General features: G+C 44.7%; 1 protein-coding gene across 1 annotated transcript in view; it reads left to right on the top strand.

Moving 5' to 3' along the window:
• Positions 1-247: 247 nt before the first annotated feature.
• The window catches only part of COLEC12 (collectin subfamily member 12), a 181,803-nt gene continuing 155,105 nt past the window's right edge, over positions 248-26,945 (top strand). Inside the window, exons 1-2 of the mRNA XM_023228530.2 lie at positions 248-459; positions 21,222-21,272. Of these exons, the coding sequence (XP_023084298.1) occupies positions 453-459; positions 21,222-21,272 (58 nt within the window). The 5' untranslated portion in view covers positions 248-452. The remainder of the gene's footprint in view (positions 460-21,221; positions 21,273-26,945) is intronic.

Genomic DNA, 26,945 nt, shown 5'->3' with positions numbered 1-26,945 from the left:
TCATCCTGATGCTGGTGCAATGGGAAAAAGAGAGAGCCCGGGCGAGAAGCGCCAGGGCGCGCAGAAGAGGGCAGGCGAGAAAGTGCCCAGCGAGGGCAGGCGCGGGCCGAGGGCAGGCGCGGGCCGCGGGCGGGGCGGGCGCGGGAGGGCGCCAGGGGGGCGTGGGCGCGGCCGCCCGCTAGGCCTGGTCGGGCCAGGGGGAGGGGCGCTGGCGGGAGCGGCGCCTCCCGCCCTGGGAGAGCGGCGCGCGCGGCAGCCCCGCGGCAGCAGAGCGCCAAGCCGGGAGCGCGGGGAGCGCGGGCCGGCGGCGGCGAGGGAGGACTGGGGCGCAGACGGCCAGCGCGCGGCGCGGCTACCATGGGTGTGCAGTGAGCGGCCGCTCAGGACGACTTCCTCGGCTGCGCGGCGCTCGCGCGGAGTTCCCTGGCTGGCGGTGCGTCCCCTCGGTCACCATGAAAGGTAGGGCGGCGGCAGCCCCGCGGGGTTCCGGGCAGGGGGAACGGGCTTTGGGGCGCGCGGGAGGCGGTGGAGGTGCCTCCGGCGCGAACTTTCCCTTGGGCTGCTGGCCGGGGGAGTCGGGGCTGCCAGGGTGTCGGGTTCGTGCGCGGACATTGTGGGCGCACCCGGCTCCCGGGTCAGGCACGGCTGGAGACCTCGAGCTTGGGATTTTGAAGCGCGCAAGTATTCCCCTCCCCATCGCGTCTTTGCAAGTAGTTTGAAGCCCTTAGCCCAAGTCGTTGTTTACGGATTCCAGTTTCCAACTTTTTAACTGAAAAAACATGCCGAGGAGAGTGGAGGCATCGCTATCCCTCCCGGTCGGTTTTCCACTTCGCAGCGCTCCCCACGCTCGCCCAGTCCTCTCTCCTCCGGCCTCTTGCCGTTTCCCGGCCGGAGCCGTCCCCGCGCTGGCGGCCGGGTGTTTTCTCCGGGACTGGGGATGTTCTCCGCGTGCCCTCGTCACATCTGGCAATGATTAGGTGCCCGAGGAGTTCAGCTGGCTCGGGAAGTGCATTTGGCATCTTTCTTCATCAGATTCACCGACTGGAAAATAATTGCTCTCGGTTCCGCGTCCCTTCCACGTGCCCGCCTGTGGGGTGGGTGTGCCCACGTGTGTTCAGGGGTGACACACATCGGCCGGTTAGTCGCCCCCTGCGCGGTGTCCTCTGCAGGCCGGTTTCTGGAAGTGTCGGATGTTACCGTACTTTAAAAAGAAGCGCAACAAGAAGGACTTTGCTGGGCGGACTTCTGTTTAGTGGAAACAGGGAGATTTGTCAGCGGAATCCTGATTTATGTATGAGATAAATAACTGCAGCGGAGGCATCAAAGAGCCGTTCAGGAATGGGCCCGCCTGGTGTTTACACAAGGCTTCGTGTGAGAGTTCCTCGTTCTGTGCTAGGATAACACAGCCGTGCGCCGTGCCGGGCTGGGTGCGAAATGCCATCTGACCGCGGTGACCAAGCTTCCAGCCGCCAGAGACCTGGCCATGCAATCGCTTTGACTTGCCAGGGTTGCTGTCCGAGGGAGGCGCCCGGGAAGCCCCAAGGCGCTTGGAAAGTAACTTTTGGCTCTGGAAAGATTTTTTCTGAAGGGCAGCTCGCGCTGAACTATCCGGAGTGATGTTACCCTACCAATTCACTCCTTTTCCAAAGATGTGAGGTCTCCACGTCCGGAGACCTCGGGAAGGGAGGTGACTGACAGCCAGGTGAAAAGTGGTCTGTCCCAGGCAAAAAGAAACAAAAGACACGATACAACTTTCTGTCTAGAGAATTTCAAAATGCAGTGGCGTGTTTTCCTTCTGTCTCCATCTCAGTTTCTCTTCTCTCATTTACATTCTAGGAAATACACACATTCCTTAGCTAGCTCTAATTGAGGAGACTCCCTAGAGGAAAGAATTTCACATGGCTGAAAGTTATCTGGGGCTCAGTGATCATTTTAGCCAGAAGTCAGTCTTCTCTTTGCTGGTCATTAAGGCTACTGGTTTTTAAAGCTTGGAAAGATAAGCCACCTACTCACTCCATTAGCTTCCACGTGGGTTCTGAAACCCTGAAACTTTTGTTATGCTTTTTACTGGGTAAAGGACCGCTATGGCACTTGAGATACTTTTCCACTTTATATCTGCACTGGAAAACATACCCAAAAGTCCTAAACACATTTTTGGGGAGATTTATGCTGCATTCTGGACCTACCCGCTGTGGTCTAGCACTGCCCAAAAGCCCCATGCACTTTCTGCCCCAGTCGGGGAGGTTGATGGAGGGACGGACTGGTGAATCCCTGGGTAGACTAATCATTTTGAAGGCCTCTTTTAAAAGATGAAAATATTCCGGCGGGGCGCAGTGGCTCACACCTGTAATCCCAGCACTTTGGGAGGCCAAGGTGGGCAGGTCACCCGAGGTCAGGAGTTTGAGAACAGCCTGGCCGACATTGTGAAATCCTGTCTCTACTAAAAATACAAAAAATTAGCTGGGCATGGTGGCGGGCGCCTGTAATCCCAGCTACTTGAGAGGCTGAGGCAGGAGAATAGCTTGAACTCAGGAGATGGAGGTTGCAGTGAGCCGAGATCAAGCCATTGCACTCCAGCCTGGGTGACAAGAGCGAGACTCCGTCTCAAAAAACAAAAAAAAAGAAAAAATATTTCATGAGAGGTTTGCGTGCCCATTAAATTATTACCACGTGATCTGTATTTATTATGTTTGTCTGAGTGGTGAGGTGGGAACAGGAGGGGCAGTAATAATTTTTTAGTACCTACTAAGTGCCAGCCACTGTACTATATACACTACAAACATGTTGCAATTAGTCCTCTCAACAGCCCTGAGAGTGGATATTTCAGTTCTAACAGTATAGGTATGAAAACCGAGTCTAGAAGAAATAGGAACTGGCCTAGGAGGATAGGGTAGGCATCTAAAGACAAGCTTTGTCATTTACCCCGTGTGACTTGGAAGGCCCTAAGATAACAGATAGATAACCTCTGGTGAAGATGACTAGAAAAAAAGTGAATCTGAGACAACTAACTGGCCAAGTAACCCGCAATTGGTGCTGTATCCAGGAAGAGGTGGAGCCAGCCATTTGGACCTGAGGCTTTGGAAGCCTAGACAAAAAGGAAAGCTGCTTTTACCAAGTGGAATTGTTTTGATCATTTGCCATAGGGAACCAACTAAAGGTTTTCCCCAGGTTCCTGATTACATCAAAGAGTTATTAACTCACCGTGCTTCAGGAAGCCAACATGATAGAAAACAATAACAAGCCTTGTAAATTCTTAGAATAAACGTGTTAATCTGAAACATTCTTGGCCAGGTGCAGTGGCTCATGCCTGTAATTCCAGCACTTTGGGAGGCTGAGGCGGGCGGATCACCATATAGTGAAACCAGCCTGGCCGACATGTAGTGAAACCCCATCCCTACTAAAAAATACAAAAATTAGCTGGGCATGGTGGCGCATACTGTAGTCGCAGCTACTTGGGAAGCTGAGGCAGGAGAATCGCTGGAACCCGGGAGGTGGAGGTTGCAGGGAGCCAAGATTGCACCACTGCACTTCAGCTCAGGTGACAGAAGCAAGAATCTGTCTCTCAAACACACACACACACACACACACACGCAGAGACACACAGACACACACACACAACACATTCTTTAGCCAAATTGAAAATCAGTGGACACCATAGAAGTTACAGAAGTTCATTTGCAAAAGCAAATATTCCTGTGCAAGTCAGATTCCATTTTTAGGGTACCAACGTGACTTTCCAATTCTGATGTTTCCAACCTGTATATGGCCTTTGTAATGACCGGGCTTTTGGAGTGTAATCCTGCGTCTGCCGTCAGTCACAGCGCCACCTATCTGTTGCATTCAGCAAACATCCATTTCCGCCATCCCGGGGAGTCACAAGTACCAAAGTAATGACATCATTATATATTACCCAGAAGAAAATTACTTTCCCCGTTGCTGCAGTACTTGAAGTCTTCCAAACTGATTAAAACATGAAGTTTGTTTTAATTTATTTCCAATTTCATTTTCAATTAGCAGTACTACACCATAAATCTCATGGCTTTTTGGATACATATTCACATTCTTGACGAAGGAATCTGACTCCTTTAGAGTTAGGTGTGTCGTTACTAAATCACATTCTTGGTTCTTAAAGTTGGGGATATTGGTTAGTTTCAGTGCAGCAGCACTTGTTGCCTAAGAGACAGCCAAAAACAGTCACCACCACCCGGGACCACAGAGGTCCAAGCCAGTGCTATAATTTAACACAGAGAGGAGGCCGGTGTCATGAAAACACAGTGTTCAGCTGCTTATTTTTTTTTACTTTTGTGCGTAAATATTTCTGAAATACTGTTTGGCAATAATACATTTAAAATGCACTAGTAAGCAGTATACTTCTCGCACAGTTTTTTGGGACTCACAGTCTTTTTGCTTTTCCAGTGTCTCTCTGAGATTTCTTGTTCTTAACTGGGATAAGCAAACAAGCCTGTAAAGGCAATTGCATTTAACATTGAAAGAGTCATATTTTCTAAAGGAAAATGGAAACAAAATGAGGCCTTTCTCCCTTTACTGCTTGGTAATAGGGGCTGCCCTTCTCTGGGAGGCAAATTTACAATCTGATTATACTTTTGACTTTTCATTAGTTTGGGAATGCTTGACATTCTTGATCTGAGGTTTAATTATTGCTAAGTATAGATCTTCTCTGTGGTCTCCTATGCAATTTCCCAAGGTTGTTCCAGTGGCTGCAACCCTTTGCCATGTGGCTCATCCACTGAAAATGCGGTGAATGGAAAAAACTAGCCGATGATGGCTTTCAGGCTGTGTCATAACAGAGCATCTCGTTTTCCTACTAGATGCTTATTCTCACTATAATATTATTTCAAAACAACTCTTGCAACCGTTGCCAAATATACTTAAATGGACCTTGAAGTATTAGCTTTCAAATGGGAAAATGGACATTTACATTTTGTGGTAGGAAATATGTTGCGCCCTGGGTGAAACCAGCATGTGGGTGATCTCTCAGGGAGGCCAGCCTAACACAGACTTCCCTTTAATAATAGCTGACATTTATTGAGCACCTGCCATGCCAGGCCTTATCATTTCCTCCATTTGATGGTAGGAAAACTTGGGTCCCGAGAGGTTGTGTTACTTGTCTAAGGGTACCCAGCTAATTGGTGGGGGGTGATCAGTATTCAAGCTCAGACTGTCTGATTCCAGAATCACACGTGTAATTTCTAGCCCAGGCTCCCTCCTAGCTATACCCTAATAATGTATTCAAGTCCTACATCTTTGTGAAGTCCTACTGTGTGCTGTCACACTCCACTAGATACTGGGTGAGCAAGGTAGACAAGGCTCTATCATCTGGACTCGTAACTGTAAAGACATAGCGTCAGAGGTCTGAAGGATTGATGTGTTCTTCAGTCAGCCGCTGGAGGAGACGCTCTAAACTGGAGCTCTTGCAAAGATAAAGCAGATTCCAGGATTGCTGCCCTGTGTAGCTTATCTTCTGGGAGGTTTTGCTTACCGCTGATTGAATGAGTGTGGGTGTCCCACTGTAGCCACCAACTCTGAAAACGGCCCCTGCACTCGTCTTGCTAACAGGTTTGCATTGAGAAAATGAAATATTGTCAGAAGTGCCATTTTCATGAACAGACTGTAACCACTGGTGAGTGGTTAGTAAACATAATAATAATACTAAGTATTTTAAACCAGGAACAGGAAAGTATAGACATTTTTCATAGAAAGTTCATTCTTTACTGCTGACAACAGAGTTTCTAACCACACCAACCATCTAAACCTTAAGGGAAGTAACTTCTCAGTCAAGCAGTGATTTGATTTCTTTTTCAGTGCATGACATTTGAAGAACCAAAACCAGTATCATACCTCAGAAAGGTCCTGCTGATTGCTTAAGGGCGTTTTGTAATTATACAGCAGTGAAAGCCAATATAAACATAAATTAGTAATCCCAAGTTAAGATTCCAAAGAGATTCTAGGAGCTCTCTTAACTTCTGAATTTATCAGGAATATTCTATCGATATTCTTAAAAATAAAAAAGAAATGCATTTTTCAGCACGGGAGATTTAAAATGAAATACATTTATTGGACCTGGATGTATTAAACATGACTCCTTTATGCTTCCTGAATGACATGATATTTACCTCAGTATCATGTGAGGTATATATTCACTAGCCTGTGATGTTGGATGTTTTATATTTGGCGTGAAAAACTCACTTGTCTCTGGCTCAGTGGAAGAAGCCACATTTCTTTTGCCCCAGTTACTTTCTTATGACATAGAAATGTTAGGAAACTAGCTGATGTTTATAAAACAATTTATTATGCAAAGGCAAAACAGTCCCACTTTAAAGTAGATAATACATGCTTTAAAATATAACCATCTCATAAAATACAATTATGTTTAGTGATCCCAGGTGTTGAACCCAATCATTTCTGTGTGCTGGCGAGGAGTGTGGGCTCAGAAACCAGAGAGCCTGGTGACCTCAGGCAAGTCACTTCACCCCCACTTAGTCCCCAGTTTATCAATGTAATGAGGGACAACAATGGCATCTACCTGCTAGAGTTGTTTTAAGGATTAAATAGTTGTTCAGAATGGTGGCTAGTATGTAATAAGAACTCAATTTGTTTTAGTAATTGTGATATTGTGTTATAACCTGCTGCTTCCTCCCAGCGATAATTGCCAATTATGAGCCATCTATGTTAATTTAATCAGTGATGTAATTTAGACCATGAAGGCAAATGTTCAGTTCTGAAATGAAAGTAATTTTCAAATTGCAAATGTATTAAAACAGACCTCAGGGATAGAAGGAGTGAGTTGTGCTCCACGTGGGGAAGTATTAGTATTGGTTGCATTCCAGCTGCCATCACTGCTATCGTCATAACAAATGCAGGGACTGTTCTCAGAAAGTGAAGTTTGTAATTGTAGTAATGAAACAGTTTTTCTATTTGTTATAGTAGTGGTATAAAATTGATAAATATATGTAAGTATGTTTAGATTACCTAGGAGCACTATTTTTTTTTTTTAGTACTATTGCTCATGTGCCTACTGATGACATGATATTTTTAAAGATCTGTGTTTCAAATCCAGTGTCCAGTTTTATCCAGTAAGGATATGACATCAAGGAATCACAACATTAAACAAATTTGTCTCTAAATAAGTATTCGGACAGATGTATGTATATGTATGTTTTTAAACTATATGATGTCATGTCTATTTCATCAGTAGTATTAATTTTCCATTAAGCTGTCATGTTTTTGTTTTATTATTTATAATTGGGCCACCATGTTCTAACTAGCTTTCATTTATTCTTTAAACAAATATTTAGTATGAACTTTCTGTGTGCAAGGCCCTCTAGAAATGCCAAATAAAATGAATAAAATATAACTTCTGTGCTCATGGAGCTTGCAGTCTGGTAGGCAAGACAAGACTTACGTGTAAACAACTGGAATGCAAAGTAGAGAGTAGAGCATGCCCTATTTGAGGTTCAGATAATCTGGCTGAAGACGGGGACATTTTCTTTTCTTTTTTTTTTTTTTTGAGACGAAGTCTCGCTCTTGTCCCCCAGGCTGGAGCTCGATGGCGTGATCTCGGCTCAATGCAGCCTCCGCCTCCTGGGTTCAAGTGATTCTCCTGCCTCAGCCCTACTAGTAGCTGGGATTACAGGCACCCGCCACCATGCCCGGCTAATTTTTGTATTTTGGGTAGACATGGGGTTTCACCATGTTGGCCAGGCTGGTCTAGAGCTCTTTTATTTATTTATTTATTTATTTATTTATTTATTTATTTATTCATTTATCTATCTTTTTTGAGAGGGAGTCTCACTCTGTCGCCCAGGCTGGAGTGCAGTGGCCGGATATCAGCTCACTGCAAACTCCGCCTCCCGGGTTTAGGCCATTCTCCTGCCTCAGCCTCCCGAGTAGCTGGGACTACAGGCGCCCGCCACCTCGCCCGGCTAGTTTTTTGTATTTTTTTAGTAGAGACGGGGTTTCACCCTGTTGGCCAGGATGGTGTCGATCTCCTGACCTCGTGATCCGCCCGTCTCGGCCTCCCAAAGTGCTGGGATTACAGGCTTGAGCCACCGCGCCCGGCCTAGAGCTCTTGACCTCAGGTGATATACCCGCCTCAGTCTCCCAAAGGAGACAAGTGTGAGCCACCACACCTGGCCAAGACAGGGACATTTTCATTTGCAGGAGAAATTTGAATTATAGTTCATGTTTCAGATTACATTATATTTCATATTACATTAATAGGGTAAGCAACATTAAAGAAAAATGTCTTAAAAGAGAGGAGGGCTTGATGATTCATGCTTATAATTTCAGCACTTTGGGAGGCCAAGTTGGGAGGGTTGCTTGAGGCCAGGAGTTTGAGACCAGCCAGGGCAACATAGCAAGATCCTGTCTCCACAGAAAAGTTAATGGGTGCGGTGGTGAGTGGCAGTAGTCCCAGCTACTTGGGAGACTGAGGTGGGAGGATCCCTTGAGCAGTGGCACAGTCTCGGCTCACTGCAATCTCTATCTCTTGGGTTCAGGTAATTCTCCTGCCTCAGTCTCCCGAGTAGCTGGATTACAGGTGTGTGCCACCATGGCCAACTAATTTTTGTATGTTTTGTAGAGACAGGGTTTTGCTATGTTGCTCAGGCTTATCTCGAATTCCTAGCCTCAAGTGATCCACCTGCCTCAGCCTCCCAAAGTGCTGGAATTACAGGCATGAGCCACTGTGCCTGACCTGAAATCTCTTAAGTGTGACGTTTCAGTGTGGGAGGTGAGAGGAAACCAAATTCAGAGTCTTCTTGAACTGTGTCTCTTAAACTCAAAATGTTGGTCCAACATTTGTAGATAATTATAGTATATTGCTTTGGCATAATTGTTTAGATAATCTAAACAACGTTAATGGATTTCAAAACAAAAAACTATGTCAGTGTTATTTTTAAAACAAAGACTTTTTTTTTTTTTTTTGTCTCCAGAGAAATGGACAGCATTAGTTTTTCTTGCCAAATCACCCATGTATTATAGGCCCTGCCAAGGCCCTTATTCAATTTAAGGCAGAGATTCAAGGCCTCATCCTGACTCTCTTATTAACATGATTAAAATGATTGGACGAGAATTTTCCTCATAGAAGAGAGGGAAGCGCATCGCCTCCCCCATAATCATCTATAAATGATAGATGCAGATGTCAGGGTTTTGGATGGCATATTTACTGATTACTTCTAAGTTCTTGCAGTTGGTGGCTGTGGGGAAATCTGATTTAGCCCCCACTGCCAACTTAGGGGTAAAAGTAACAAAAACACCCTTTCTCAGTTTTGTTAGACTGGAAAGGAAGGAATAGGGTACCCATGCCTCTTTATTCTAAGAGCAAGTATCTGCTATTTTTACAAGCATCAGCATTGCAAGTTGTGCCAGAAATTGGAGTCATTTTATGTCTATAATTTTGACTTTTGACTTGAAGAAACTATATAATTGAATCAAAAGTGATCCCATTGTTGCAAAACATAAATTCAGTAAGCAACTGAGTAATCAAAATGAATCTCCTGTGATACTTTAAAATAATCTACAAGTATTTAAACTGCTGCAGATTCCTTCATCCATTTGGGATAAAACAGTTGAATAGAAGACCGATCTAATTCCCGGCCCCCACCCCCCACCCCCTGCAAAATATCCTGAACCTCAGAGACTTTGTTACGCTGCATTGAGTTCATTCACCAGAAGGATACACAATAACTGTGTTCCAGAAATGCCAAGACTGGAAAAAGGAAACCACACAGGGAGCCGGATAAAGGTTTGCATTTGTAAAGCTATAAAACCAGGGCAAATATTACCCGTACTGTTCTTAGGGACACATCAAGATTAAAGGACACCTTTCTTCAGGTTTTACAGCCCAAAATACATTAAGATAAATTTTCTTCAATATCAACCAGGTACTTCAGTGCCAATTTGCTGAAGCCCAAATAGAACCCGCAGCACGTATTACTCTTTTTCTTATCAAGCTTTCCTGTTGGTCCTTCCCCCAAATAGTCACCTCAGAATGGAGTTTTGTGTCTTTTGAAGCCAAATGATTAAAGTCCTAAGATATTTATTTTGGACCTTAAAGCATAGTAGCTCTTACCACTGCCTCTGTCCTCTTACTTCAAAGAAAACTCATATTTATTAAGCAGACAGTGTGTGTTGGATGTTTTCCATGTGTCGGTTCACATTTCCCTCCCCAAAATGTGTGAGATAGGAATCATTGGTTCCAGCTTATAGGAGACTGAGAGGCAGACGTGAGCTTATTGCTATTACAAGGTGGAGCCAGTCTTCAAACCCAGGTCTTTGAATTTCAAAGCCCACACATTACCATGAATTCTATCAGCCTCTGGTGTTAGGAAAGAAGTCGTCCAGGATATCACAGCAACATAAGGCGGCATTCCAAATATTTAGCAACTCAGGTGACACACTGTGGAAGCCACCGTTCCCATATGAAAGCAACTCCGTGGAGCACTGGCCAGTGGAGAGTGACTGTAGACTCAGGGGTCCTGATGGCACCAGTCGTCTGGCCCCAGGGATACAGGGGCAAGGGCCTGCTACAGTGGGTAGTGGTGACAGTAGCAACACACAGAGACAGCTTGCAGAAACGCTCAGAGCAGAGGCCATTGTTCTTCAAACAGTTGGTTTGGAAGCACTTAAATATTTTAACAACCAATGATACCATACCATTTTGTTCTAAGAGTAATGACAAATGTACAAGAGCTGGCAATGGATCCTGTTTTAAACAGGATAGAGCAACCGATGGATACTCATCGGTTGACAGCACCACTGGGCCAGCATGGAAGAGAAGTCTAACTTCAGCCTAGTCCCTGTCCGCGGTCCTTCAGGCTGGCTCCTAAAAATGTCTGCATTTGACCGGGTGCGGTGGTTCACACTTGTAATCCCAGCACTTTGGGAGGCCAAGGCCGGCGGATCACAAGGTCAGGAGATCAAGACCATCCTGGCTAACACGGTGAAACCCCGTCTCTAGTAAAAATACAAAAAATTAGCTGGGCGTGGTGGCGGGCGCCTGTAGTCCCAGCTACTCGGGAGACTGAAGCAGGAGAATGGCGTGAACCTAGGAGGCCAAGCTTGCAGTGAGCTGAGATTGTGCCACTGCACTGCAGCCTGGGCGACAGAGCAAGACTCTATCTATCTATCTATCTATAAATAAATAAAGTAAGTAAGTAAGTAAGTCTGCATTTGCTATGATGTTCGGTTTGGCGTTTGTTGGAAACCTGCTTTGTGCCAGGTATTGAAGGCTCCAACTTCAAATGGTGTCTTCTGTGGCTTCAGGTTAAACTCTATACTCTGGCTCTTTGGGTGCATTTTCTGGTTATCTGATTATCAGTGCTGGTTATCTGTTGGACCTGAATACTTTTGTTTTTGTCTATCTGACTTTTGCATTCATATGATCTTATTTTGCTTGTTTTACATGATTTCTTATCAAAGTTAGAGATGTACATAGTTTAAAGAGTCAGATAATGTTATAGGTTTCCTGAAATTCTGAAAAACAGCAGTTGCCTGCCCAGGCCACCTTCATTTCATTTTCCATTCCCCAGAGGTAACCTCTTGATAACTTTTTTACCATTTTCTTTTGGCATTTACCCCTCTGTCAGTTACCTGCTAATGCCTAAAAAAAGCATCCCGAAACCCTGTAGCTTAGAACAGCAGCTGGTTTTTTGCTCACGATTCTGCAACTCAGCCTGGACTAGACACGTGGCTTCCCTCGGGAACCTGGAGAATCACTGGGGGTTGCTGGAATGGCTGAGGGCTCCCTGGCTGGTCTCACGTTTTCCCTGCTCTCATCCTCCAGTGATTTTCTCTCTCCAGGTGGCCTCTAGTCCAGCAGGGGAGGTGAACTTTTCACAGGGCCACTGGCTGCCAAGAGTGTAAAGACAGAAGCCACAAGGCCTCTAAGGCCGGGGCCCTGGAGCCACCCACTCGCACTTCTGCCACATTCCATGGGACAGAGCAGGTCATGGGGCCTGCCCAGATTCCAGGGAAGGAAGTGGATTTGCACATGGAGGGCTGGAACGAATTGCTGGTAGTCCTTTATGACGATGATCTGCCAGGACCCTCGTATCTCTCCGTGACATGCTTATGGTGCTCTTGCTTCTTTTTTTTTTTTTTTTTTTGTCTTAGGCATTATATACAAACTTCCTTTTATAGCAGAGGAGGGTTTTGTTCTTTTTCACCTTTTACCTTCCCCTAACAACCCTCGCAGGTATCTCCTGTTCCCATCTACCTTTCTAATACAGTTAAGGCGTAATCTCAGATCCACACTCAGTGTTGATATTATTGTGACGATGTCAGTGCAATTCACAGCTGAGTCATATTTCTTGCATACCTTTTTGTTTCCCCCCACCAAGTTAACAATCCTCTTGCTATTTTAGTTCCTCATACATGCTTTATTGTTCATCTCCAGAGTCCCTTCTACTTTCCCAAATCTCTCCTCTGTGTGTTCTAACATATTAGGAATTCTTTCATTTCTGTCTTCTCAAAGAAATCTTTTCTGGAGCATTCTGACCAACTGAGGGTTAGAGTTAGGTTAGGATGTACACACACAGACACCCTCAGACATGCACACACACAGTCACACGCACACACACTGGGTTTGTTCCTTATTTTAGTGCAATGCGTTCTCCAATAGCTTCCTGAGACTAGTGTGTGTGGGATGTACATTTTTGGGGATTCTGCTGGTCTGCAAAGGTCTTTATGTTACCCCCTCATTGAATTGAGAGCTTTCTATATTGGAAATAATTTATCCTTAGAATTTCGAAAGCATTGCTGTATTTACTTTAGCTTCCGACTTTGCTGCTAAATGTGAAACTGTTCTTTTTCTCTTTGTAAAATTCTTATAAACGATCATTTTTTTTCTCTGTCTGGAAGCTTTTAGGATTTTATTTTTGTCCTCGGTGTTCTGAAATTTTATGATGATGAGCCTTGGAATGACTCTCTTTCCTTTCTTTGTTCTGGGCAGTGATGGGCCCATTCATCCTGGGAACTCATGTCCTTCAATGCTGGGAAATGTGGTTCACTTACTCCTCCAGTGCTTCCCTCCCTCTGTTCTTTCTCTGGGAGACACCTGTTGTGTGAATATTAGACCCTTTAAATTGATTCTCGTTTTTTTTCTTTTTTCTTTTGAAACAGAGTCTTGCTCTGTCCCCTAGGCTGGAGTGCAGTGATGCAGCCTCAACTTATTGCAACCTCAGCCTCCCGAGTAGCTGCTATTACAGGCGCACACTGGCACACCCAGTGAATTTTTGTATTTTTAGTAAAGACGGGGTTTCACCATGTTGGCCAGGCTGATCTTGAACTCCTGAACTCAGGTGATCCACCTGCCTTGGCCTCCCAAAGTGCTGGGATTATGGGCTGCAAAGTGATCCCAGTGAGCCACTGCACCCAGCCTCTAAATTGATTTTCTAATTTTTCCTTATTTTTACTTTTTTTCTATTTATATACCTTTATTCTACTTTCTGTAATATTTTGACTCCATCTTCCACCCCTTCCATTGAGATTTATTTCTGTGATCATATTTTTAATTTCCAAGAGTTCTTTCTTTTTCTCTTTTTTGAGATGGAGTCACACTCTGTCACCCAGTCTGGAGAGCAGTGGTGCGATTTCGGATCACTGCAACTTCCGCCTCCCAGGTTCAAATGATTCTCCTGCCTCAGCCTCCCTAGTAGTTGGGATTACAGGCATGTATCACCATGCCCGGCTAATTTTGTATTTTTAGTGGAGACGGGGTTTCACCATGTTGGCCAAGCTGGTCTCAAACTTCTGACCTCAAGTGATCCACCTGCCTCAGGCTCCCAAAGTGCTGGGATTACAGGTGTCAGCCACCGTGCCCGGCCCTTTTTCTCTGATGGTTGCTTTTTTATAGCATCCTGTTTTCCAGTTATATTATCTTCTCTTATCTCTATAAGTGTATTAATGGGTTTTTTTTTTCTGAGGTATTAATTTTCCTGCATAATGTAGATTTCTTCTCAATTGCTTTATCTGGTTTCTTTATTTTCATCTTTGTCTTTTCATGTTAGAGGTTGTGTCAGTTGTCTGATGACCCACAACTGTCTTATTTAAGAGCAGAACATTACACAGGTCAGTTGGAAATTTTTGTACTGGTCGTTTTGTGAACTGTGACCATCACTCTAAGTTTATCTGGTTGGGCTGTCCACTGGGGACCTCCTGGAATTAGAACCATTAGTTTATTTTTTTCTTAGCTGGTCAAATTCCCCAGAGAAGAACCTTCTAATCTTTACCATGGAGGGTACTTTCTGGCTAAATGGGAGAAGAGGACCCAGGATCTGAGCGTTCAGTTGGTAACCTTTCACCTTTCCCATGATTTCATTACAGTTCTTCTCATCTCCTATTCCTGGTGTCCACTAGACAAGGGAACTTTTGTTTTAATGTTTCCAAGTAATAAACCTTGAATCTTCTGCTGTGGTTAGGGAGGGGCGGTTACCCAGCTCTTTGGGTGGGCAGCTCCAACTCCTTCTCTTTTTTTCACATACTGTACAAATCATCCACTTAACGTGTACAATTCAATGTTTTTTTGTTATATGCACATAGTTTTTATTCATCATTATAATCAATTTCAGAAGTTTCACCACCCTGAAAAGAAACCCCTACCCATTAACAGTCACTCCTCAGTTCCCCTCAAAACCACCAGCCCTAGGCAAACATTAATTTGCTTTCTGACTCCAGACTTTCCTAATGTAAACGTTTCATATAAATTGAATCACACAATGTGTGTGTGTGTGTGTGTGTGTGTGTGTCTGTGTGTTTTGTGACTGGCCTCTTAGCATAATGTTTTTAAGGTTTATCTACATTGTAGTATGCATCAGTGCTTCATTTTTTATTGCTGAATAATATTCCACTGTATAGACATACCACAGTTTATCCATTTATGAGTCAGCAAACATTTGGCTTGTCTCCACCTTTTTTTTGCTATTATGAATAATGCTGCTACAGACATTCATGTGCAGATTTTTGTATGGATGTATGTTTTTATTTCTCATAGGTATAAACCTAGGAGTAGAATTGCTGAATTGTATGGTAACTTTATGTTTAACTTCTTGAGGAATAGCCAGACTGTTTTCCATGGTGGCTGCACCATTTTACATTCCCACCAACAGCGTATGAGGGTTCTAATTTCTCCCTATCTTTGCCAACACTTATTATCTATCGTTTTGGTTATAGCCAACTGCTTCTTAAACTTATGTTCCACCAGTCCTCCTATTTTAGCCTCACCTTTATTCCCAAATTCCTAAGCCTGTTCAGGATTCTGCAATATCAGTCACTGCTTCTTAGCTTTCCCGGCTGCTAGCACAGGCTTCAGTTTCAGGAGTGTGTGGGTCAGTCACCATCGTGGTGTGGAACTCCTGAGCCCCACAGACCTGTGTCTTCCTCTTGGTCTGGCCACTCACAAACTGTAAGACCTTGGGTCAAATTAATGTAATTTCTCTGAGCCTTGGTTTTCTCATCTGTAAAACAGAAACATAATAAAATGCGGCCAGGTGTGGTGGCTCACACCTGTAAGCCCAGCACTATGGGAGGCTGAGGCAGGCAGATCACTTGAGGCCAGGAGTTTGAGGCCAGCCTGACCAACATGGCAAAACTCCATCTCTACTAAATATATAGAAATCAGGCAGGCATGGTGGAACAGGCCTGTAATCCCAGCTACTCGGAGGCTGAGGTGGGAGGATTGCTTGAACCTGGGAGGCAGAGGGTGCAGTGAGCTGAGATGGTGCCACTGCACTCCAGCCTAGATGACGGAGCAAGATTCTGTCTCAAAAAAAAAAAAAAAACAAGAAACATAGCAAAATGTGAAATAGCTGGCCTACAGCAGATACTGACTAAATATATTAGTCTCTTCTCTTCCCCAAACATGGTGAGTATGCAAAAAGAGAAAGACTTTATCTTTTCCCTTTAGGAATTCATGAACTAGTGGGAAAGAGAGAGACCTGTATAACTCTCATTTCCTTAATTTTGAACAACTACTGCTGAGTGCCTATCAGGCATCATAAATGTGTTAGTTGTTGAGGGTACAATGTGACGAGTTTCCTGTCTTCAAATGGCTTTCCATCTGGAGGAGTCAGAACCAGAACTGGAATATAAGGCAGACAAAGTGCCATCACACTGATACAAGGGAGCGTACAAAAATGAAAGGTAAATTCTGACTGTAGTGCTAGTGCCCTACTTGGTCCACAGATTGACTGGAACATGTTAATATGGATGACTCTCAGCTCTAAGCCAACAGAACCAAACTTCACTTGGAGTCATGGTACTCTGAAATAGCAAGGCACAAAGAATAAACCAGCAGCCAAATTCTGTTCAACATTCTCTGTCACAAAATCTCTGGCCAGTGTGGCTCTGTGCCAGTTACCAAGGAAAGTAGAAAAAGAAATAAAAATCACATTTTAAAATAGGTGAGCAAAATATAACGTAGCCTGTACGATTAAAATGAAAATGCAAAAAAGTTCAACTGTGGGAGCCAAGAAAATATGAGCTTATAGAATAAATCTTAAACACTTTCTGTCATTTAATATGTTAAGATTGCTTCTTCCTCGCAGACAAACTGCTGTCAGAAACAGGGATCAAGTTATGACCACTGCAGGACTTAGAGGTCTTAAATCTTAACCAAGTCCTTATTCACATCAGAGTGTGGCGGTTGTGTGGCTATGACTGTCAGAGATAGACATTGGAAAGTGTAAGTTGCTAAAGAGACTGACCTCAGAAAAATCTCCTTATCTGAGTACGTCACCTTTGCAGGCCCTGATACTGTAAAGATAATCTGGGATACAACACATTGAGCTTGGATCTATATGGTGTGAGGAAGAGGTTTTGAGAATAGAATATAGCATTGCACATCATGTCAGGCTATTTGTCTTCATGAAAACCTGCCTGTCAGTCCTTGTGGGCCCTAGCATAGCCTTCTGCCCTCTAGCACGTTTTAGTCACTGGGAACACTGACTACTCATTCTCTCTCCCATGGCTATCGTTGCTTGATGTAAATCATCTCCACAACCACAAGCCCCACCAGCTTTACCCTCTTCCTCTTCCTCAAGTTCCTAAACACCCAACTGTTGCATTAGCCTGAATCAGCTGTTTGCTAACTGAGCAGCTGGGAACATCTGGGAGTGGGTCTGGGGGAACACCTAAGCGAGTGAACTGTGCACCAAGCCTTTTCTGCCCTGAATCCACCCAACTCTTAAGGGTAGCAAAAGAGGATTCTAAAGTCAACTTTTGAAAATATTGACTAAAACAAAGTTAACCATTTTTTTTCTTCTCTTAGCACATCTCACAGTCTCTGATAGTTCCAAAACCATTATGAATTTCCAAGAAAGGGGTATAATATGCAGTGTTTACCAATCTCTATCCTCCCCCCGCCAAAACCCCAAAAAACAAAAACATTGAGAGAAACTGATTGAAGGCACTTCTGTATAATTGCCGTCAGAAGTCATGTGTGGTAACTTTCTTGTACCCCTCATGTCTCTTGTGATTTTCTCTCTAATTTTAGAGTTGGATGAGATAGAGACTGTTTTATTCTTTTTGTGGCTGTTATAAGAATCCCTAATCCTTTTCGGATGAGGGTTAAGATGAGAAGCAGGGAACCCACCCTGTGCTTTATGATGGGTGGCCTGTGAGGCCTTTGTTTTCTTGAACTCCTCATGGGTTTGGACATGTTAATTTGGAGGTAGAAGCAGGACACAGCTAAATTGCTTTAATAACAAAAATATGTGAAATTTGAAGTTCCCAGGGAAATTTCAGGAAGGAGAGAGAAGTCAGTCAGACTAAATGCTGCGTGGGAAAAAGATTAGAGAGGGAAAAGAAAACAAACAAACAAACAAGCTAATGGTAGCCCTGCTGAAATGAAGCTTTTGGGGGAGAATAGACATGTCTAATGGGAAAGTTTAAGCTGTTTGCTATCAGGGATGCAGCATGAACGTCCCCTCTTGTTTCCACTGTGACATCTTCAATGATGTTTCTGTGGCTCACAGTGCCTGAGTGTGAGTGGATTTGCTGCAGAGGTGGCACAGTGGTGGAAAGGATAGAGCTGGCCAAGGGCACGGATGTCTGGGTACCATTGATGCTGATATTCATGTCTCATCAACTCCGCTAGGCTGTAAGCATGTGTTTATTGAATGAATGAAAAAACAAACAAATGGATATCTAAGCATACGCAGCAGGTCAGAGTTTCTCTTTAATGGAGAACAGATGAGACTGCAGCCATTAATACAACAGATTACCACATCAAGCATTAATATGACAGATTAGTAAGTAAAGCAGGAACAGAGTATGGGCTTGATGTGTATTTGTGGAGGTAACCAATCACTGAATCAGAGAAAAAGGTGCTGTCCTCTTGGCTGTAAGCAAGTTCTTCCATGCAGAGATAACTCAAGCTTAAATCCCTGCCATGCGAAGACTACTTTGATTATAAATACGTGGCCTTCTAGATTCCAAACCAAGATCTCTTCCCTTTCTTTGGAATAAGGAGATAGTGGTGAAATACAAAGATATCACACCTCTCTGTTTTCTGTTAGAAATAAACACTGTCTCACATGTGATTATTATTATTATTATTATTATTATTTTTAAACGGAGTCTCGCTCTGTTGCCCAGGCTGGAGTTTAGTGGCATAATCTTCACTCATTGCAAACTCCACCTCCTGGATTCAAGCGATTCTCCTGCCTCAGCCTCCCGAGTAACTGGGATTACAGGTACCCGCCACCATGCCCAGCTAATGTTTTGTATTTTTAGTAAAGATAGGGTTTTGCCATGTTGGCCAGGCTGACCTGAAACTCCTGACCTCAGGTCATCTGCCTGCCTCAGCCTCCCAAAGTGCTGGGATTACAGGCATGAGCCACCATGCTCTAGCATCACATGTGATTTTATAAATACATTGTAACAAACAAGTATTCTGAGCTTCACCACATTGTGTTTGTAGATAGCATACATCTTGGGTTCTCCATAACCTTTCAAGGTTCATATATAACTAGATCATGTGTCTTTTGGGGATTGAAAAAGACTATCACAGAGGCTTCATTTCCCCTATATGCCTCTCTTTCTTGAAAACCAAGATTGGGCAGGCACGGTGGCTCATGCCTGTAGTCCCAGCACTTTGGGAGGCCGAGTCAGGCGGATCACCTGAGGTCAGGAGTTCGAGACTAGCCTGCCCAACATGGTGAAACCCCATCTCTACTAAAAATACAAAGAATTAGCTGGGCATGGTAGCAGGCGCCTGTAATCCCAGTTACTTGGGAGGCTGAGGCAGGAGAATCGCTTGAACCCAGGAGGCGGAGGTTGCAGTGAGCCAAGATTGCACCACTGCACTCCAGCCTGGGAGACAAGAGCAAAATTCTGTCTCAAAAAGAAAATCAAGATAAGGGACCATGACTTACTCACCTCTGAAGCCACAGCCTGGCAGTCTCTGCCATGGTGAGTGCTAAGAACATGCCTTTGAGCTGAGCTGCCTGTGAGAGAAAGCTGTGTGCTGGGGCAGTAATGGACCCAGTCAGACAGGGTCCCCTGGAAAGGCCTGGCTTTGGCACCTCTTACTTGTCATCAAAAAGTATTGACTGGGCCCAGTGGCTCACGCCTGTAATCCCAGCACTTTGGAAGGCCGAGGTGGGTGGGTCACCTAAGGTCAGGAATTTGAGACCAGCCTGACCAATATGGTGAAATCTCGTCTCTACTGAAATTACAAAAATTAGCCAGGTGTAGTGGCGGGCGCCTGTAATCCCAGCTCCTCAGGAGGCTGAGGCAGAAGAATCGCTTGAACCCAGGAGGCGGAGGTTGCAGTGAACCAAGATCGCACCACTGCACTCCAGCCTGAGCGACAGAGCAAGATTCCATCTCAAAAATAAAGAAAAAAGTGTTCCTCCTGGACCATAGACTCTGGGGCCTACTTGAGGGTGGAGGGTGAGAGGAGGATGGGGATTGAAAAACTGCCTGTCGGGTACTATGCTCACTACCCAGGTGACGAAATAATCTGTACCAAACCCTACAACACACAATTTACCCATGTAACAGACATGCACGTGTAGCCCCTGAAGCTAAAATAAAATTTGGAAAGAAAAAGTGTCCTGTAGTTGTGCAATTAATACGAAATTGTGTCTGCATAGTGCTTGCCCTTCCTAGACCTTTACCTGGCAGAACTGTAAGTGAGCAGTTCTTTATAGATGCAATGAGGAATCTCGTGTCTGCTTTAGGAATGAGATTTTAGGTCTTTTGGTAGAAAGGTTGGGTGATAAAACATCTCTCTCTCTCTCTCTTTTTTTTTTTGGGATGGAGTTTCATTCTTGTTGCCCAGGCTGGAGTTCAATGGCATGATCTTGGCTCACTGCAACCTCAGCCTCCCAGGTTCAAGCGATTCTCCTACCTCAGCCTTTCAAGTAGCTGGGATTACAGACATGTGCCACGTCTGGCTAATTTTGTATTTTTCGGAGAGATAGGGTTTCACCATGTTGGCCAGGCTGGTCTTGAACTCCTGACCTCAGGTGATCCGCCCACCTCGGCCTCCCAGAGTCCTGGGATTACAAGAATGAGCCACTGTGCGCGGCCGACATCTCTCTTCTTTCCATGGTGGGTCTACATTTAGGGATTTCCACAGTAAGGCTGCCTTTTAAAATGCATTTACTGCGAAACCATCAGCTGGTCCCAGTTACCCAATGGAAGGAGGGTGGGAAGGGTTTGGTTGTCATTGCAGGAGTTATGTTGGCTCCTGAGGGGCAACAGTTAGTGAAGGAGATGACCCTGGAGCCCAGACATTTAAAAACAGGGGCTTTAGCATCAGTTGCCTAAAGATAACTTAACCCCTTGGGTGGTCAGTTATTTCTGTGAGCAGAAAAAGTTTCTGTTCACAGGAAGCATGATGACAATAGCAAATACATGCAGACGTGTGAGGAAGGTATCAGAGAGAAACATTGAATTAGCGTAGCGTGACAGGGAGTGGCCGGGTGGTCCGGAAAGGCATCTCGCAGGGTCGCACTTTAGCTGAGACCTGAATTCGAAGGAGTCACATTAAGAACAGAGGAAGTGCGTCCCAAGTGGTGGGAGCAGACGGTGTGGAGACCCCTGCTGTCTTTTCCAGAAAGCCTGGTGTGATCCGCGAGCAGAAGGAAAGCTGCTGCGACAAGCAGGGGCGATGAAGCAGGTGGAATCCTGCCCCACCCTCTGCTTCTGTGCCCCTTGCCAGGGTTAACACTGTGTCTCTTCTTCTCTCACAGACGACTTCGCGGAGGAGGAGGAGGTGCAGTCCTTCGGTTACAAGCGGTTTGGTGAGTCCTAACAAAGCCGTGTTCCTTCTTAGTGGTCAACCTGGGATGCAGCCACAGACGCTCAGAGGCCACTGGCAGGCCCTTCATGCACATGGGTGTTTGCGGCTCCGAGGTTCAGTTTTGGTTGGAAAGTGAGTGTGTGTGTCCCCGGGGGAGCACAGTTCTGAGGGGCCATGGGACAGGAGCTGCACCCAGGCACGGGCAAGTGATGGGACGTTTATGGATCTGCTGAATGTAAAAGAGACAGCCTGCTAGACAAAGTGTGGTGGGAAAGGCAAATCTGTGACAAGACAGGAGCAAAATACCTGGAATTGTTCGATTTTGATATTCAGAAAACATCTTTGCTTAGGCCTTACACTCCTAACCTGGTGTTCACGGATGAGTGACAGGGAGGCTTCTTCCAGGAATCTGCCTGGACATAGGTGCTCTGTGGCTGGGGAATAGCCCCCAAAGGTGACAGCACCCTGGATCCTGAAACCCGAATGCTACCTTATGTGGCACAAAGGACTTTGCAGGTGTGATTAAGTTGAAGAGCTTGAGATGGGGAGACGATCCTGGGTTACCTGGGTGGGCCTTGAAAGCCATCGCAAGGGTCCTTATAAGAGAGAGGCAGAGGGAGATGTGACTGCAGAGAGAAGGTGATGTGAGGACGGAAGCAGAGGTTTTTGTTATGTGCTCTGGTCAAGGAATATAGGTGGCCATTAGAAGCTAAAAATGCAAGGGCATTAATGGATTCTTCCTTCAGAGCCTCGGGAGGGAGAGCTGTGCTTCCCCTATTTCTGTTTCAGCTGGCTGAAGGTGATTTCGGGCTTTTGGCCCCCAGAACTATAAGAGGAGAAATCTGTATTGTTTAAACCAGCATGTTCATGGTAATCTGTTACAGCAGCTGCAGGAAACTCATACACGCCCTCTGCCTCCCAGGCTGCTGCACTGGGTGCTTTTCTCTGCTTTGGCCTTGCTTCTCTTTGACCTTGAAATGCCAGTGGTCGTTGCAGAGTTTCAAAGGCAGCTCCAGGGATTGGAGGATTTTCCCAACAGCTTGTTTCTGTGCTTGGCCAGAGGAAATGGAGAAGAATAGAAGAGAAAAGAGTGTGTGTGATTGAGTGTGTGTGTATGTGTGTGTGTGTGAGAGAGAGACAGAGAGACAGAGAGAGAGACAGAGAGACAGAGAGAGAGACAGAGAGACAGAGAGAGAGACAGAGAGACAGAGAGAGAGAGACAGAGAGTGAATGAATCTACTTCCTGTTGCTTAAAAAAAATCCTGGCTGGATTTGGATTAAAATTAACAACCCCCAGCTGCTCTGGCTCCCGCGTTGCTTTAGCATTTTTCCTTCTGGACACACACATCTGCATTACTTTCTGGGAAAACATACGACTTTAAAATAGGAATGCAGAGGCACCAAGCTCATCTCTCCTGCATTGGTTCCCTGGCAGAGTGGCCTACATGCAGCCCTGTCGCCCCTCCTCTGTGCTCCTGTTCCTCATCTACACGATTCCATGTTTCTGCGATGGGACCTTGGCCCTGTGTTCTCCTTTCCCAGCGGGGGGCTCACTGAAGGCAACAGTAGGAGTGAAGATGAAACCAAGAATTATAAAGGAGAACGAAACAAACAAAAAAAAAACACACAGAAAGACAGGAATCAAGAGGAAAACCAAACTTGTTAAAATAAGGCAAAATAAATGTGGAGATGCCTACACATTTTGGAACTCAGTAGAAATATGAAGAACCAAGAGAGAAAGTCTCTTTAGAAAGGGTGACCTTGAGAAAAATTTTTAAATAAATTTATCAGCCATGTTACCAGTTAGATGGGTGGGGATTAGATGAAAAACACACAAAAAAGCACATTGCTGACAGGTTTTAATTTACGGTGCTTAAGTTATGCATGGGAGTTGCAACGGATGACTCACAGGAGGCATGATAACCACTTACAAATATTAGAGAGCACAAACAGAGGCTGGAAGAGAATGATGCCATGCGGTACAAATAGAAGAGAGGGATGAAATTGGGAAAACTTGGAATAGTCTATGAAAGAGACATTCCTGATGCTGAGAATTCTTGGATTCAGCCTCTAGGCAAGGTGATGGATATCCAGCATAGGGCCAGAGTAGATCTTTGCAGATGGAAGAGTCTTTGAGATGTTTGTTTTATTTTATTTTATTATTTTAGTTTTGAGACAGGGTCTTGCTCTGTCACTCAGGCCAGAGTGCAGTGGTGCGATCATAGCTCACTGTAACCTTGAATTCCTGGGCTCAAGCAATCTTCCTGCCTCAGCCTCTCGAGTAGCTGGGCCTATGGGTATGTGCCACTATGTCCAGTTAATTTTTAAATTTTTTTGTAGAGACAGTGTCTTACTATCTTGTCCCAGCTGGTCTTGAACTCCTGGGCTTAAGCAATCCTCCAGTCGCAGCCTCCCAAAATGCTGAGATTACAAGGTGTGAGCCACTACACCCAACTGAAGTGATTTAACTCTGCCTTTATTTTCACCAATAAGGGAGCTGAGGCCCAGATAGATTAAGTCCTTGCTGAAGCAAATTAGTTGGAGCTGGGGTTAGAAGATTCTGGATCTTCTAACTCTCAGGATAATGTCGTTTTGGGGAAGGGCTCAGCAGTGAAGTGAAGTGGAGGTGACCTTTCAACTTGTGTGTTGTGGAGGGGACCCTGCAGCCTGCAACCCTCAAGTGGACTGGACACCCAATCTGGTTCCACTGGGGAGGCCTCATCATGGTTATAGGGCTAGGACTCTGATTCTTTGGAAGGTAAATGGGTTTTCAATTCCTAAGAAGTGGCCAATTGAATCCAGCAGAACCCAAGCACCCATTTCTTCAGGCATGGTTAAACTTTAACCATTAAAGGAAGATCAAGTCCCTTCCATGCAACAGGTTGATAGTAAGATGGTAGGTGGAAGGTGTCCAGAGACATGTCAACGCTCTAGTCCCTGCCCCTAATCACTTCTGTGTCTTGAAACCAGCTACTTAAACGCGGTGGGTCTCAGATGCTGCCTTTGCCCAACCAGCAGAGTGACACCTGCCAAGGTAGGTGAGTCTACCTTACAGGGCTTTGGTGAGGTTAAGAGAGATGTCAGATGGACAAGTGCTTTGAAATTTCAACACTATAAAAACACAAGACTGTACTATCACTCTTGTGAGATTTGGGGCTCTTCACACTCTCTTGACATTTTGGTACAGCCACTGCAGAATAGCAAGCAAAGTGTGACAGACCTGAAAACTTCTTCCTGAAGAAATGTAAAGGTGTGATTTTCTTCTAAAGATGGTAACATTGTAGCCTTTTATAGTTGCAAAAATAGACTGGATAACATAGAGGGTTCAGTTATTGTTTAATTTTAGGTATATGTTGCTTATGCAAGTGTGATAAACACAACCCGAAATTAGACTACAGATGAGGCAGAGGTTGGTTATTCACAGGGCAAAGGGGCATTGTTTTAGCAAATCACTACTGAGTGGGCCTGTTTCCAAAGTGAATTCATATAGAGTTATTATTCAGAGGTGTTTGCTACATAAATTCATGGCTGTTGACATAATAGTATTGTGCTTTTTCAAATTTAGCATATTATTACAGTAAAGAGCAAAATGCATGATCTTTTCCAGTGATCTAGCATGGTATTCTATTTGGTGCAGTCATCGCTTGTTTACTCAGGGATTCATTATTGCGTTTTAGTCTCAGCCAGGTCTTCTGGTTTTCTTCAGTCTTTCCATATACCAAGCTTGTTCAGCCCCATTCCCAAAGTTCTGGGCAGGTGTCGAAAGAGGAGATGGAGTTTGGTCTGATGGTTTTGCCACTTCTTTGCTCCTCTAACAAAAGCGTCAATGAGGGGAGACTTTGAAGGGTTAATTAAGTGAGCATTTTCAAGCTTTACTCAGGCTTTGAGGGTCAGCGTTTCTTGGCCTCAGTATGCAGAGCTAATTGGGATGTAAGTATAGTTACAATTTGGCAGAATTCCTTTTTTGGGACATGAGGTACCAGTATATTAATTTTTATTTTCCATAGATATGAAAGTGATATTTTTCTACTTATTTCCCAGTTACTGTTTTCATTAAAAGCATCACACATGGCTCTAGAATCCTTTATTATTATGCTTAGCAGAAAGGGAAAGAGAGGTAGCACCACCCCCATGGCCTGGGCCCTCCCTCTGGAGCCTGCATTCTCCCTTTCCGCGCTGGGGGGCGCTAGACTGACTTTGTTTGATTAGTCGCAATGGGTTCTCTTCTGTTATTTTTGGAATCTGATGGGGTATGATAATAGACGTCCAAAGTTAGGATGATGGAGGAGCAAGAGATACATGGTTCAGCCTGTGAAAATCACGGGTGGAGTTAAGGGTTTCCAGTGAGCAACTGTGGGCAGCTGGGAACATTTGTTGTTGTATTTGACAAGCAAAACTTTGAGAGAATTGCTTCTTTGGGGTTCAGGGATAGGAATTATTAATAGCTATGAGAGAAAAAGATCTGAAAAATGGCAAACTGTGAAACAGTAACAAAAAAGTAAAAGGAAGCATTCTCTATGGAGTAGAATTCAAGTTTTTTTGTGAAAACTAAGTGGGAGAGTTCTAAGGGGATTGGTGAAAAATTATGTAGGGGTTACAGTCCAAAACGGGGTATCAGATGCCTTTTCCTTTGCGATCAGTAAGTGTGTTCTTTGAAGCAAGCCCATGAATAGTTTTGTTTATCCACAACTTCACAGGCCTCTCGATAGCTGTAGCTTCAGACAAGCCAGGCTTTACCTTTCCCCTTTCTTTCCTCGAAAAATAGTTGCAGATTAGCAAGTATATTTTTAACAGTTTGGCCCACACGCTGCTGGGCATGTTGAAGCAGCCTGATAAATCTGTGTTGAAGAGAACCCAGCCCTGCCCCTCAGTGCCCCTGCCTCATGCCTTACCGTCACCTTCCCCTCCTTCCAAACCCAGCCTCCAAAGACATAAACATATGGAACTTCAAATTCATGACTCTAGTTAAATTATTGAGCTGTTTCTTGCCAAGAGGTTTAGAGAAACTAATGTCTGAAAGCATAGAGGACGACTGAGGCTTCTGAAAAATCAGCACGGATATGCTTAACCGTATAGCCAGAAAGGAAGGTTCTTTCTGAGGCGCATGGTGAGTGTATGCTTTGAATGCCAAGAGATTGAAAGAGTTTACCAAGAGGATGCCAGACTCTCTTTGGGAAGCCGCTCAAGATAAACATTTGGATGCCTCTACTTCTTGTTGCTGGGCTTGTAGGGAGCAGGCGGCCTGTCTCCCCTCTCCTGGGACTCTTCCTGGAAGCCTGGCTTCATCTTCTCATTTGGAGAAGGTGTCGATTTGAAGCCATCTATCTCCGACAAGGAGGGCTCCCGGCATCCCTCTCACCACAGCCCTGCAGAAGCTGACCCATTCCCTGATGGGAATGCCAGGAATTTCCATCATTTCCTGTGGGGAACGACAGAATAAGCAAAAGTCCTTCCAGAGGCACCTTTTCCAAACATTCCTAAGTGAGGCACAGGACTGATACTGGGAGGAAGTTGAAGGGCAAGGAACAGTGGAACTTGGTGCCCCCGGTGGGGTTTCTTTGAAATGTCCAAAACCATTTGCATCAAGTTAAGGGGAGAGTTTCTTTTATGTGGTTTTACAAATCCTAATGGAGTTGGTATTTCTGATTTTATTTATTATTTATTTACTTTTTTG

The sequence above is a fragment of the Piliocolobus tephrosceles genome, chromosome 18 (assembly GCF_002776525.5).
Source record: "Piliocolobus tephrosceles isolate RC106 chromosome 18, ASM277652v3, whole genome shotgun sequence".
Taxonomy (NCBI): domain Eukaryota; kingdom Metazoa; phylum Chordata; class Mammalia; order Primates; family Cercopithecidae; genus Piliocolobus; species Piliocolobus tephrosceles.
Note: the sequence above shows the minus strand (reverse complement) of the source record. Positions and strands in the feature narration are given on the sequence as shown.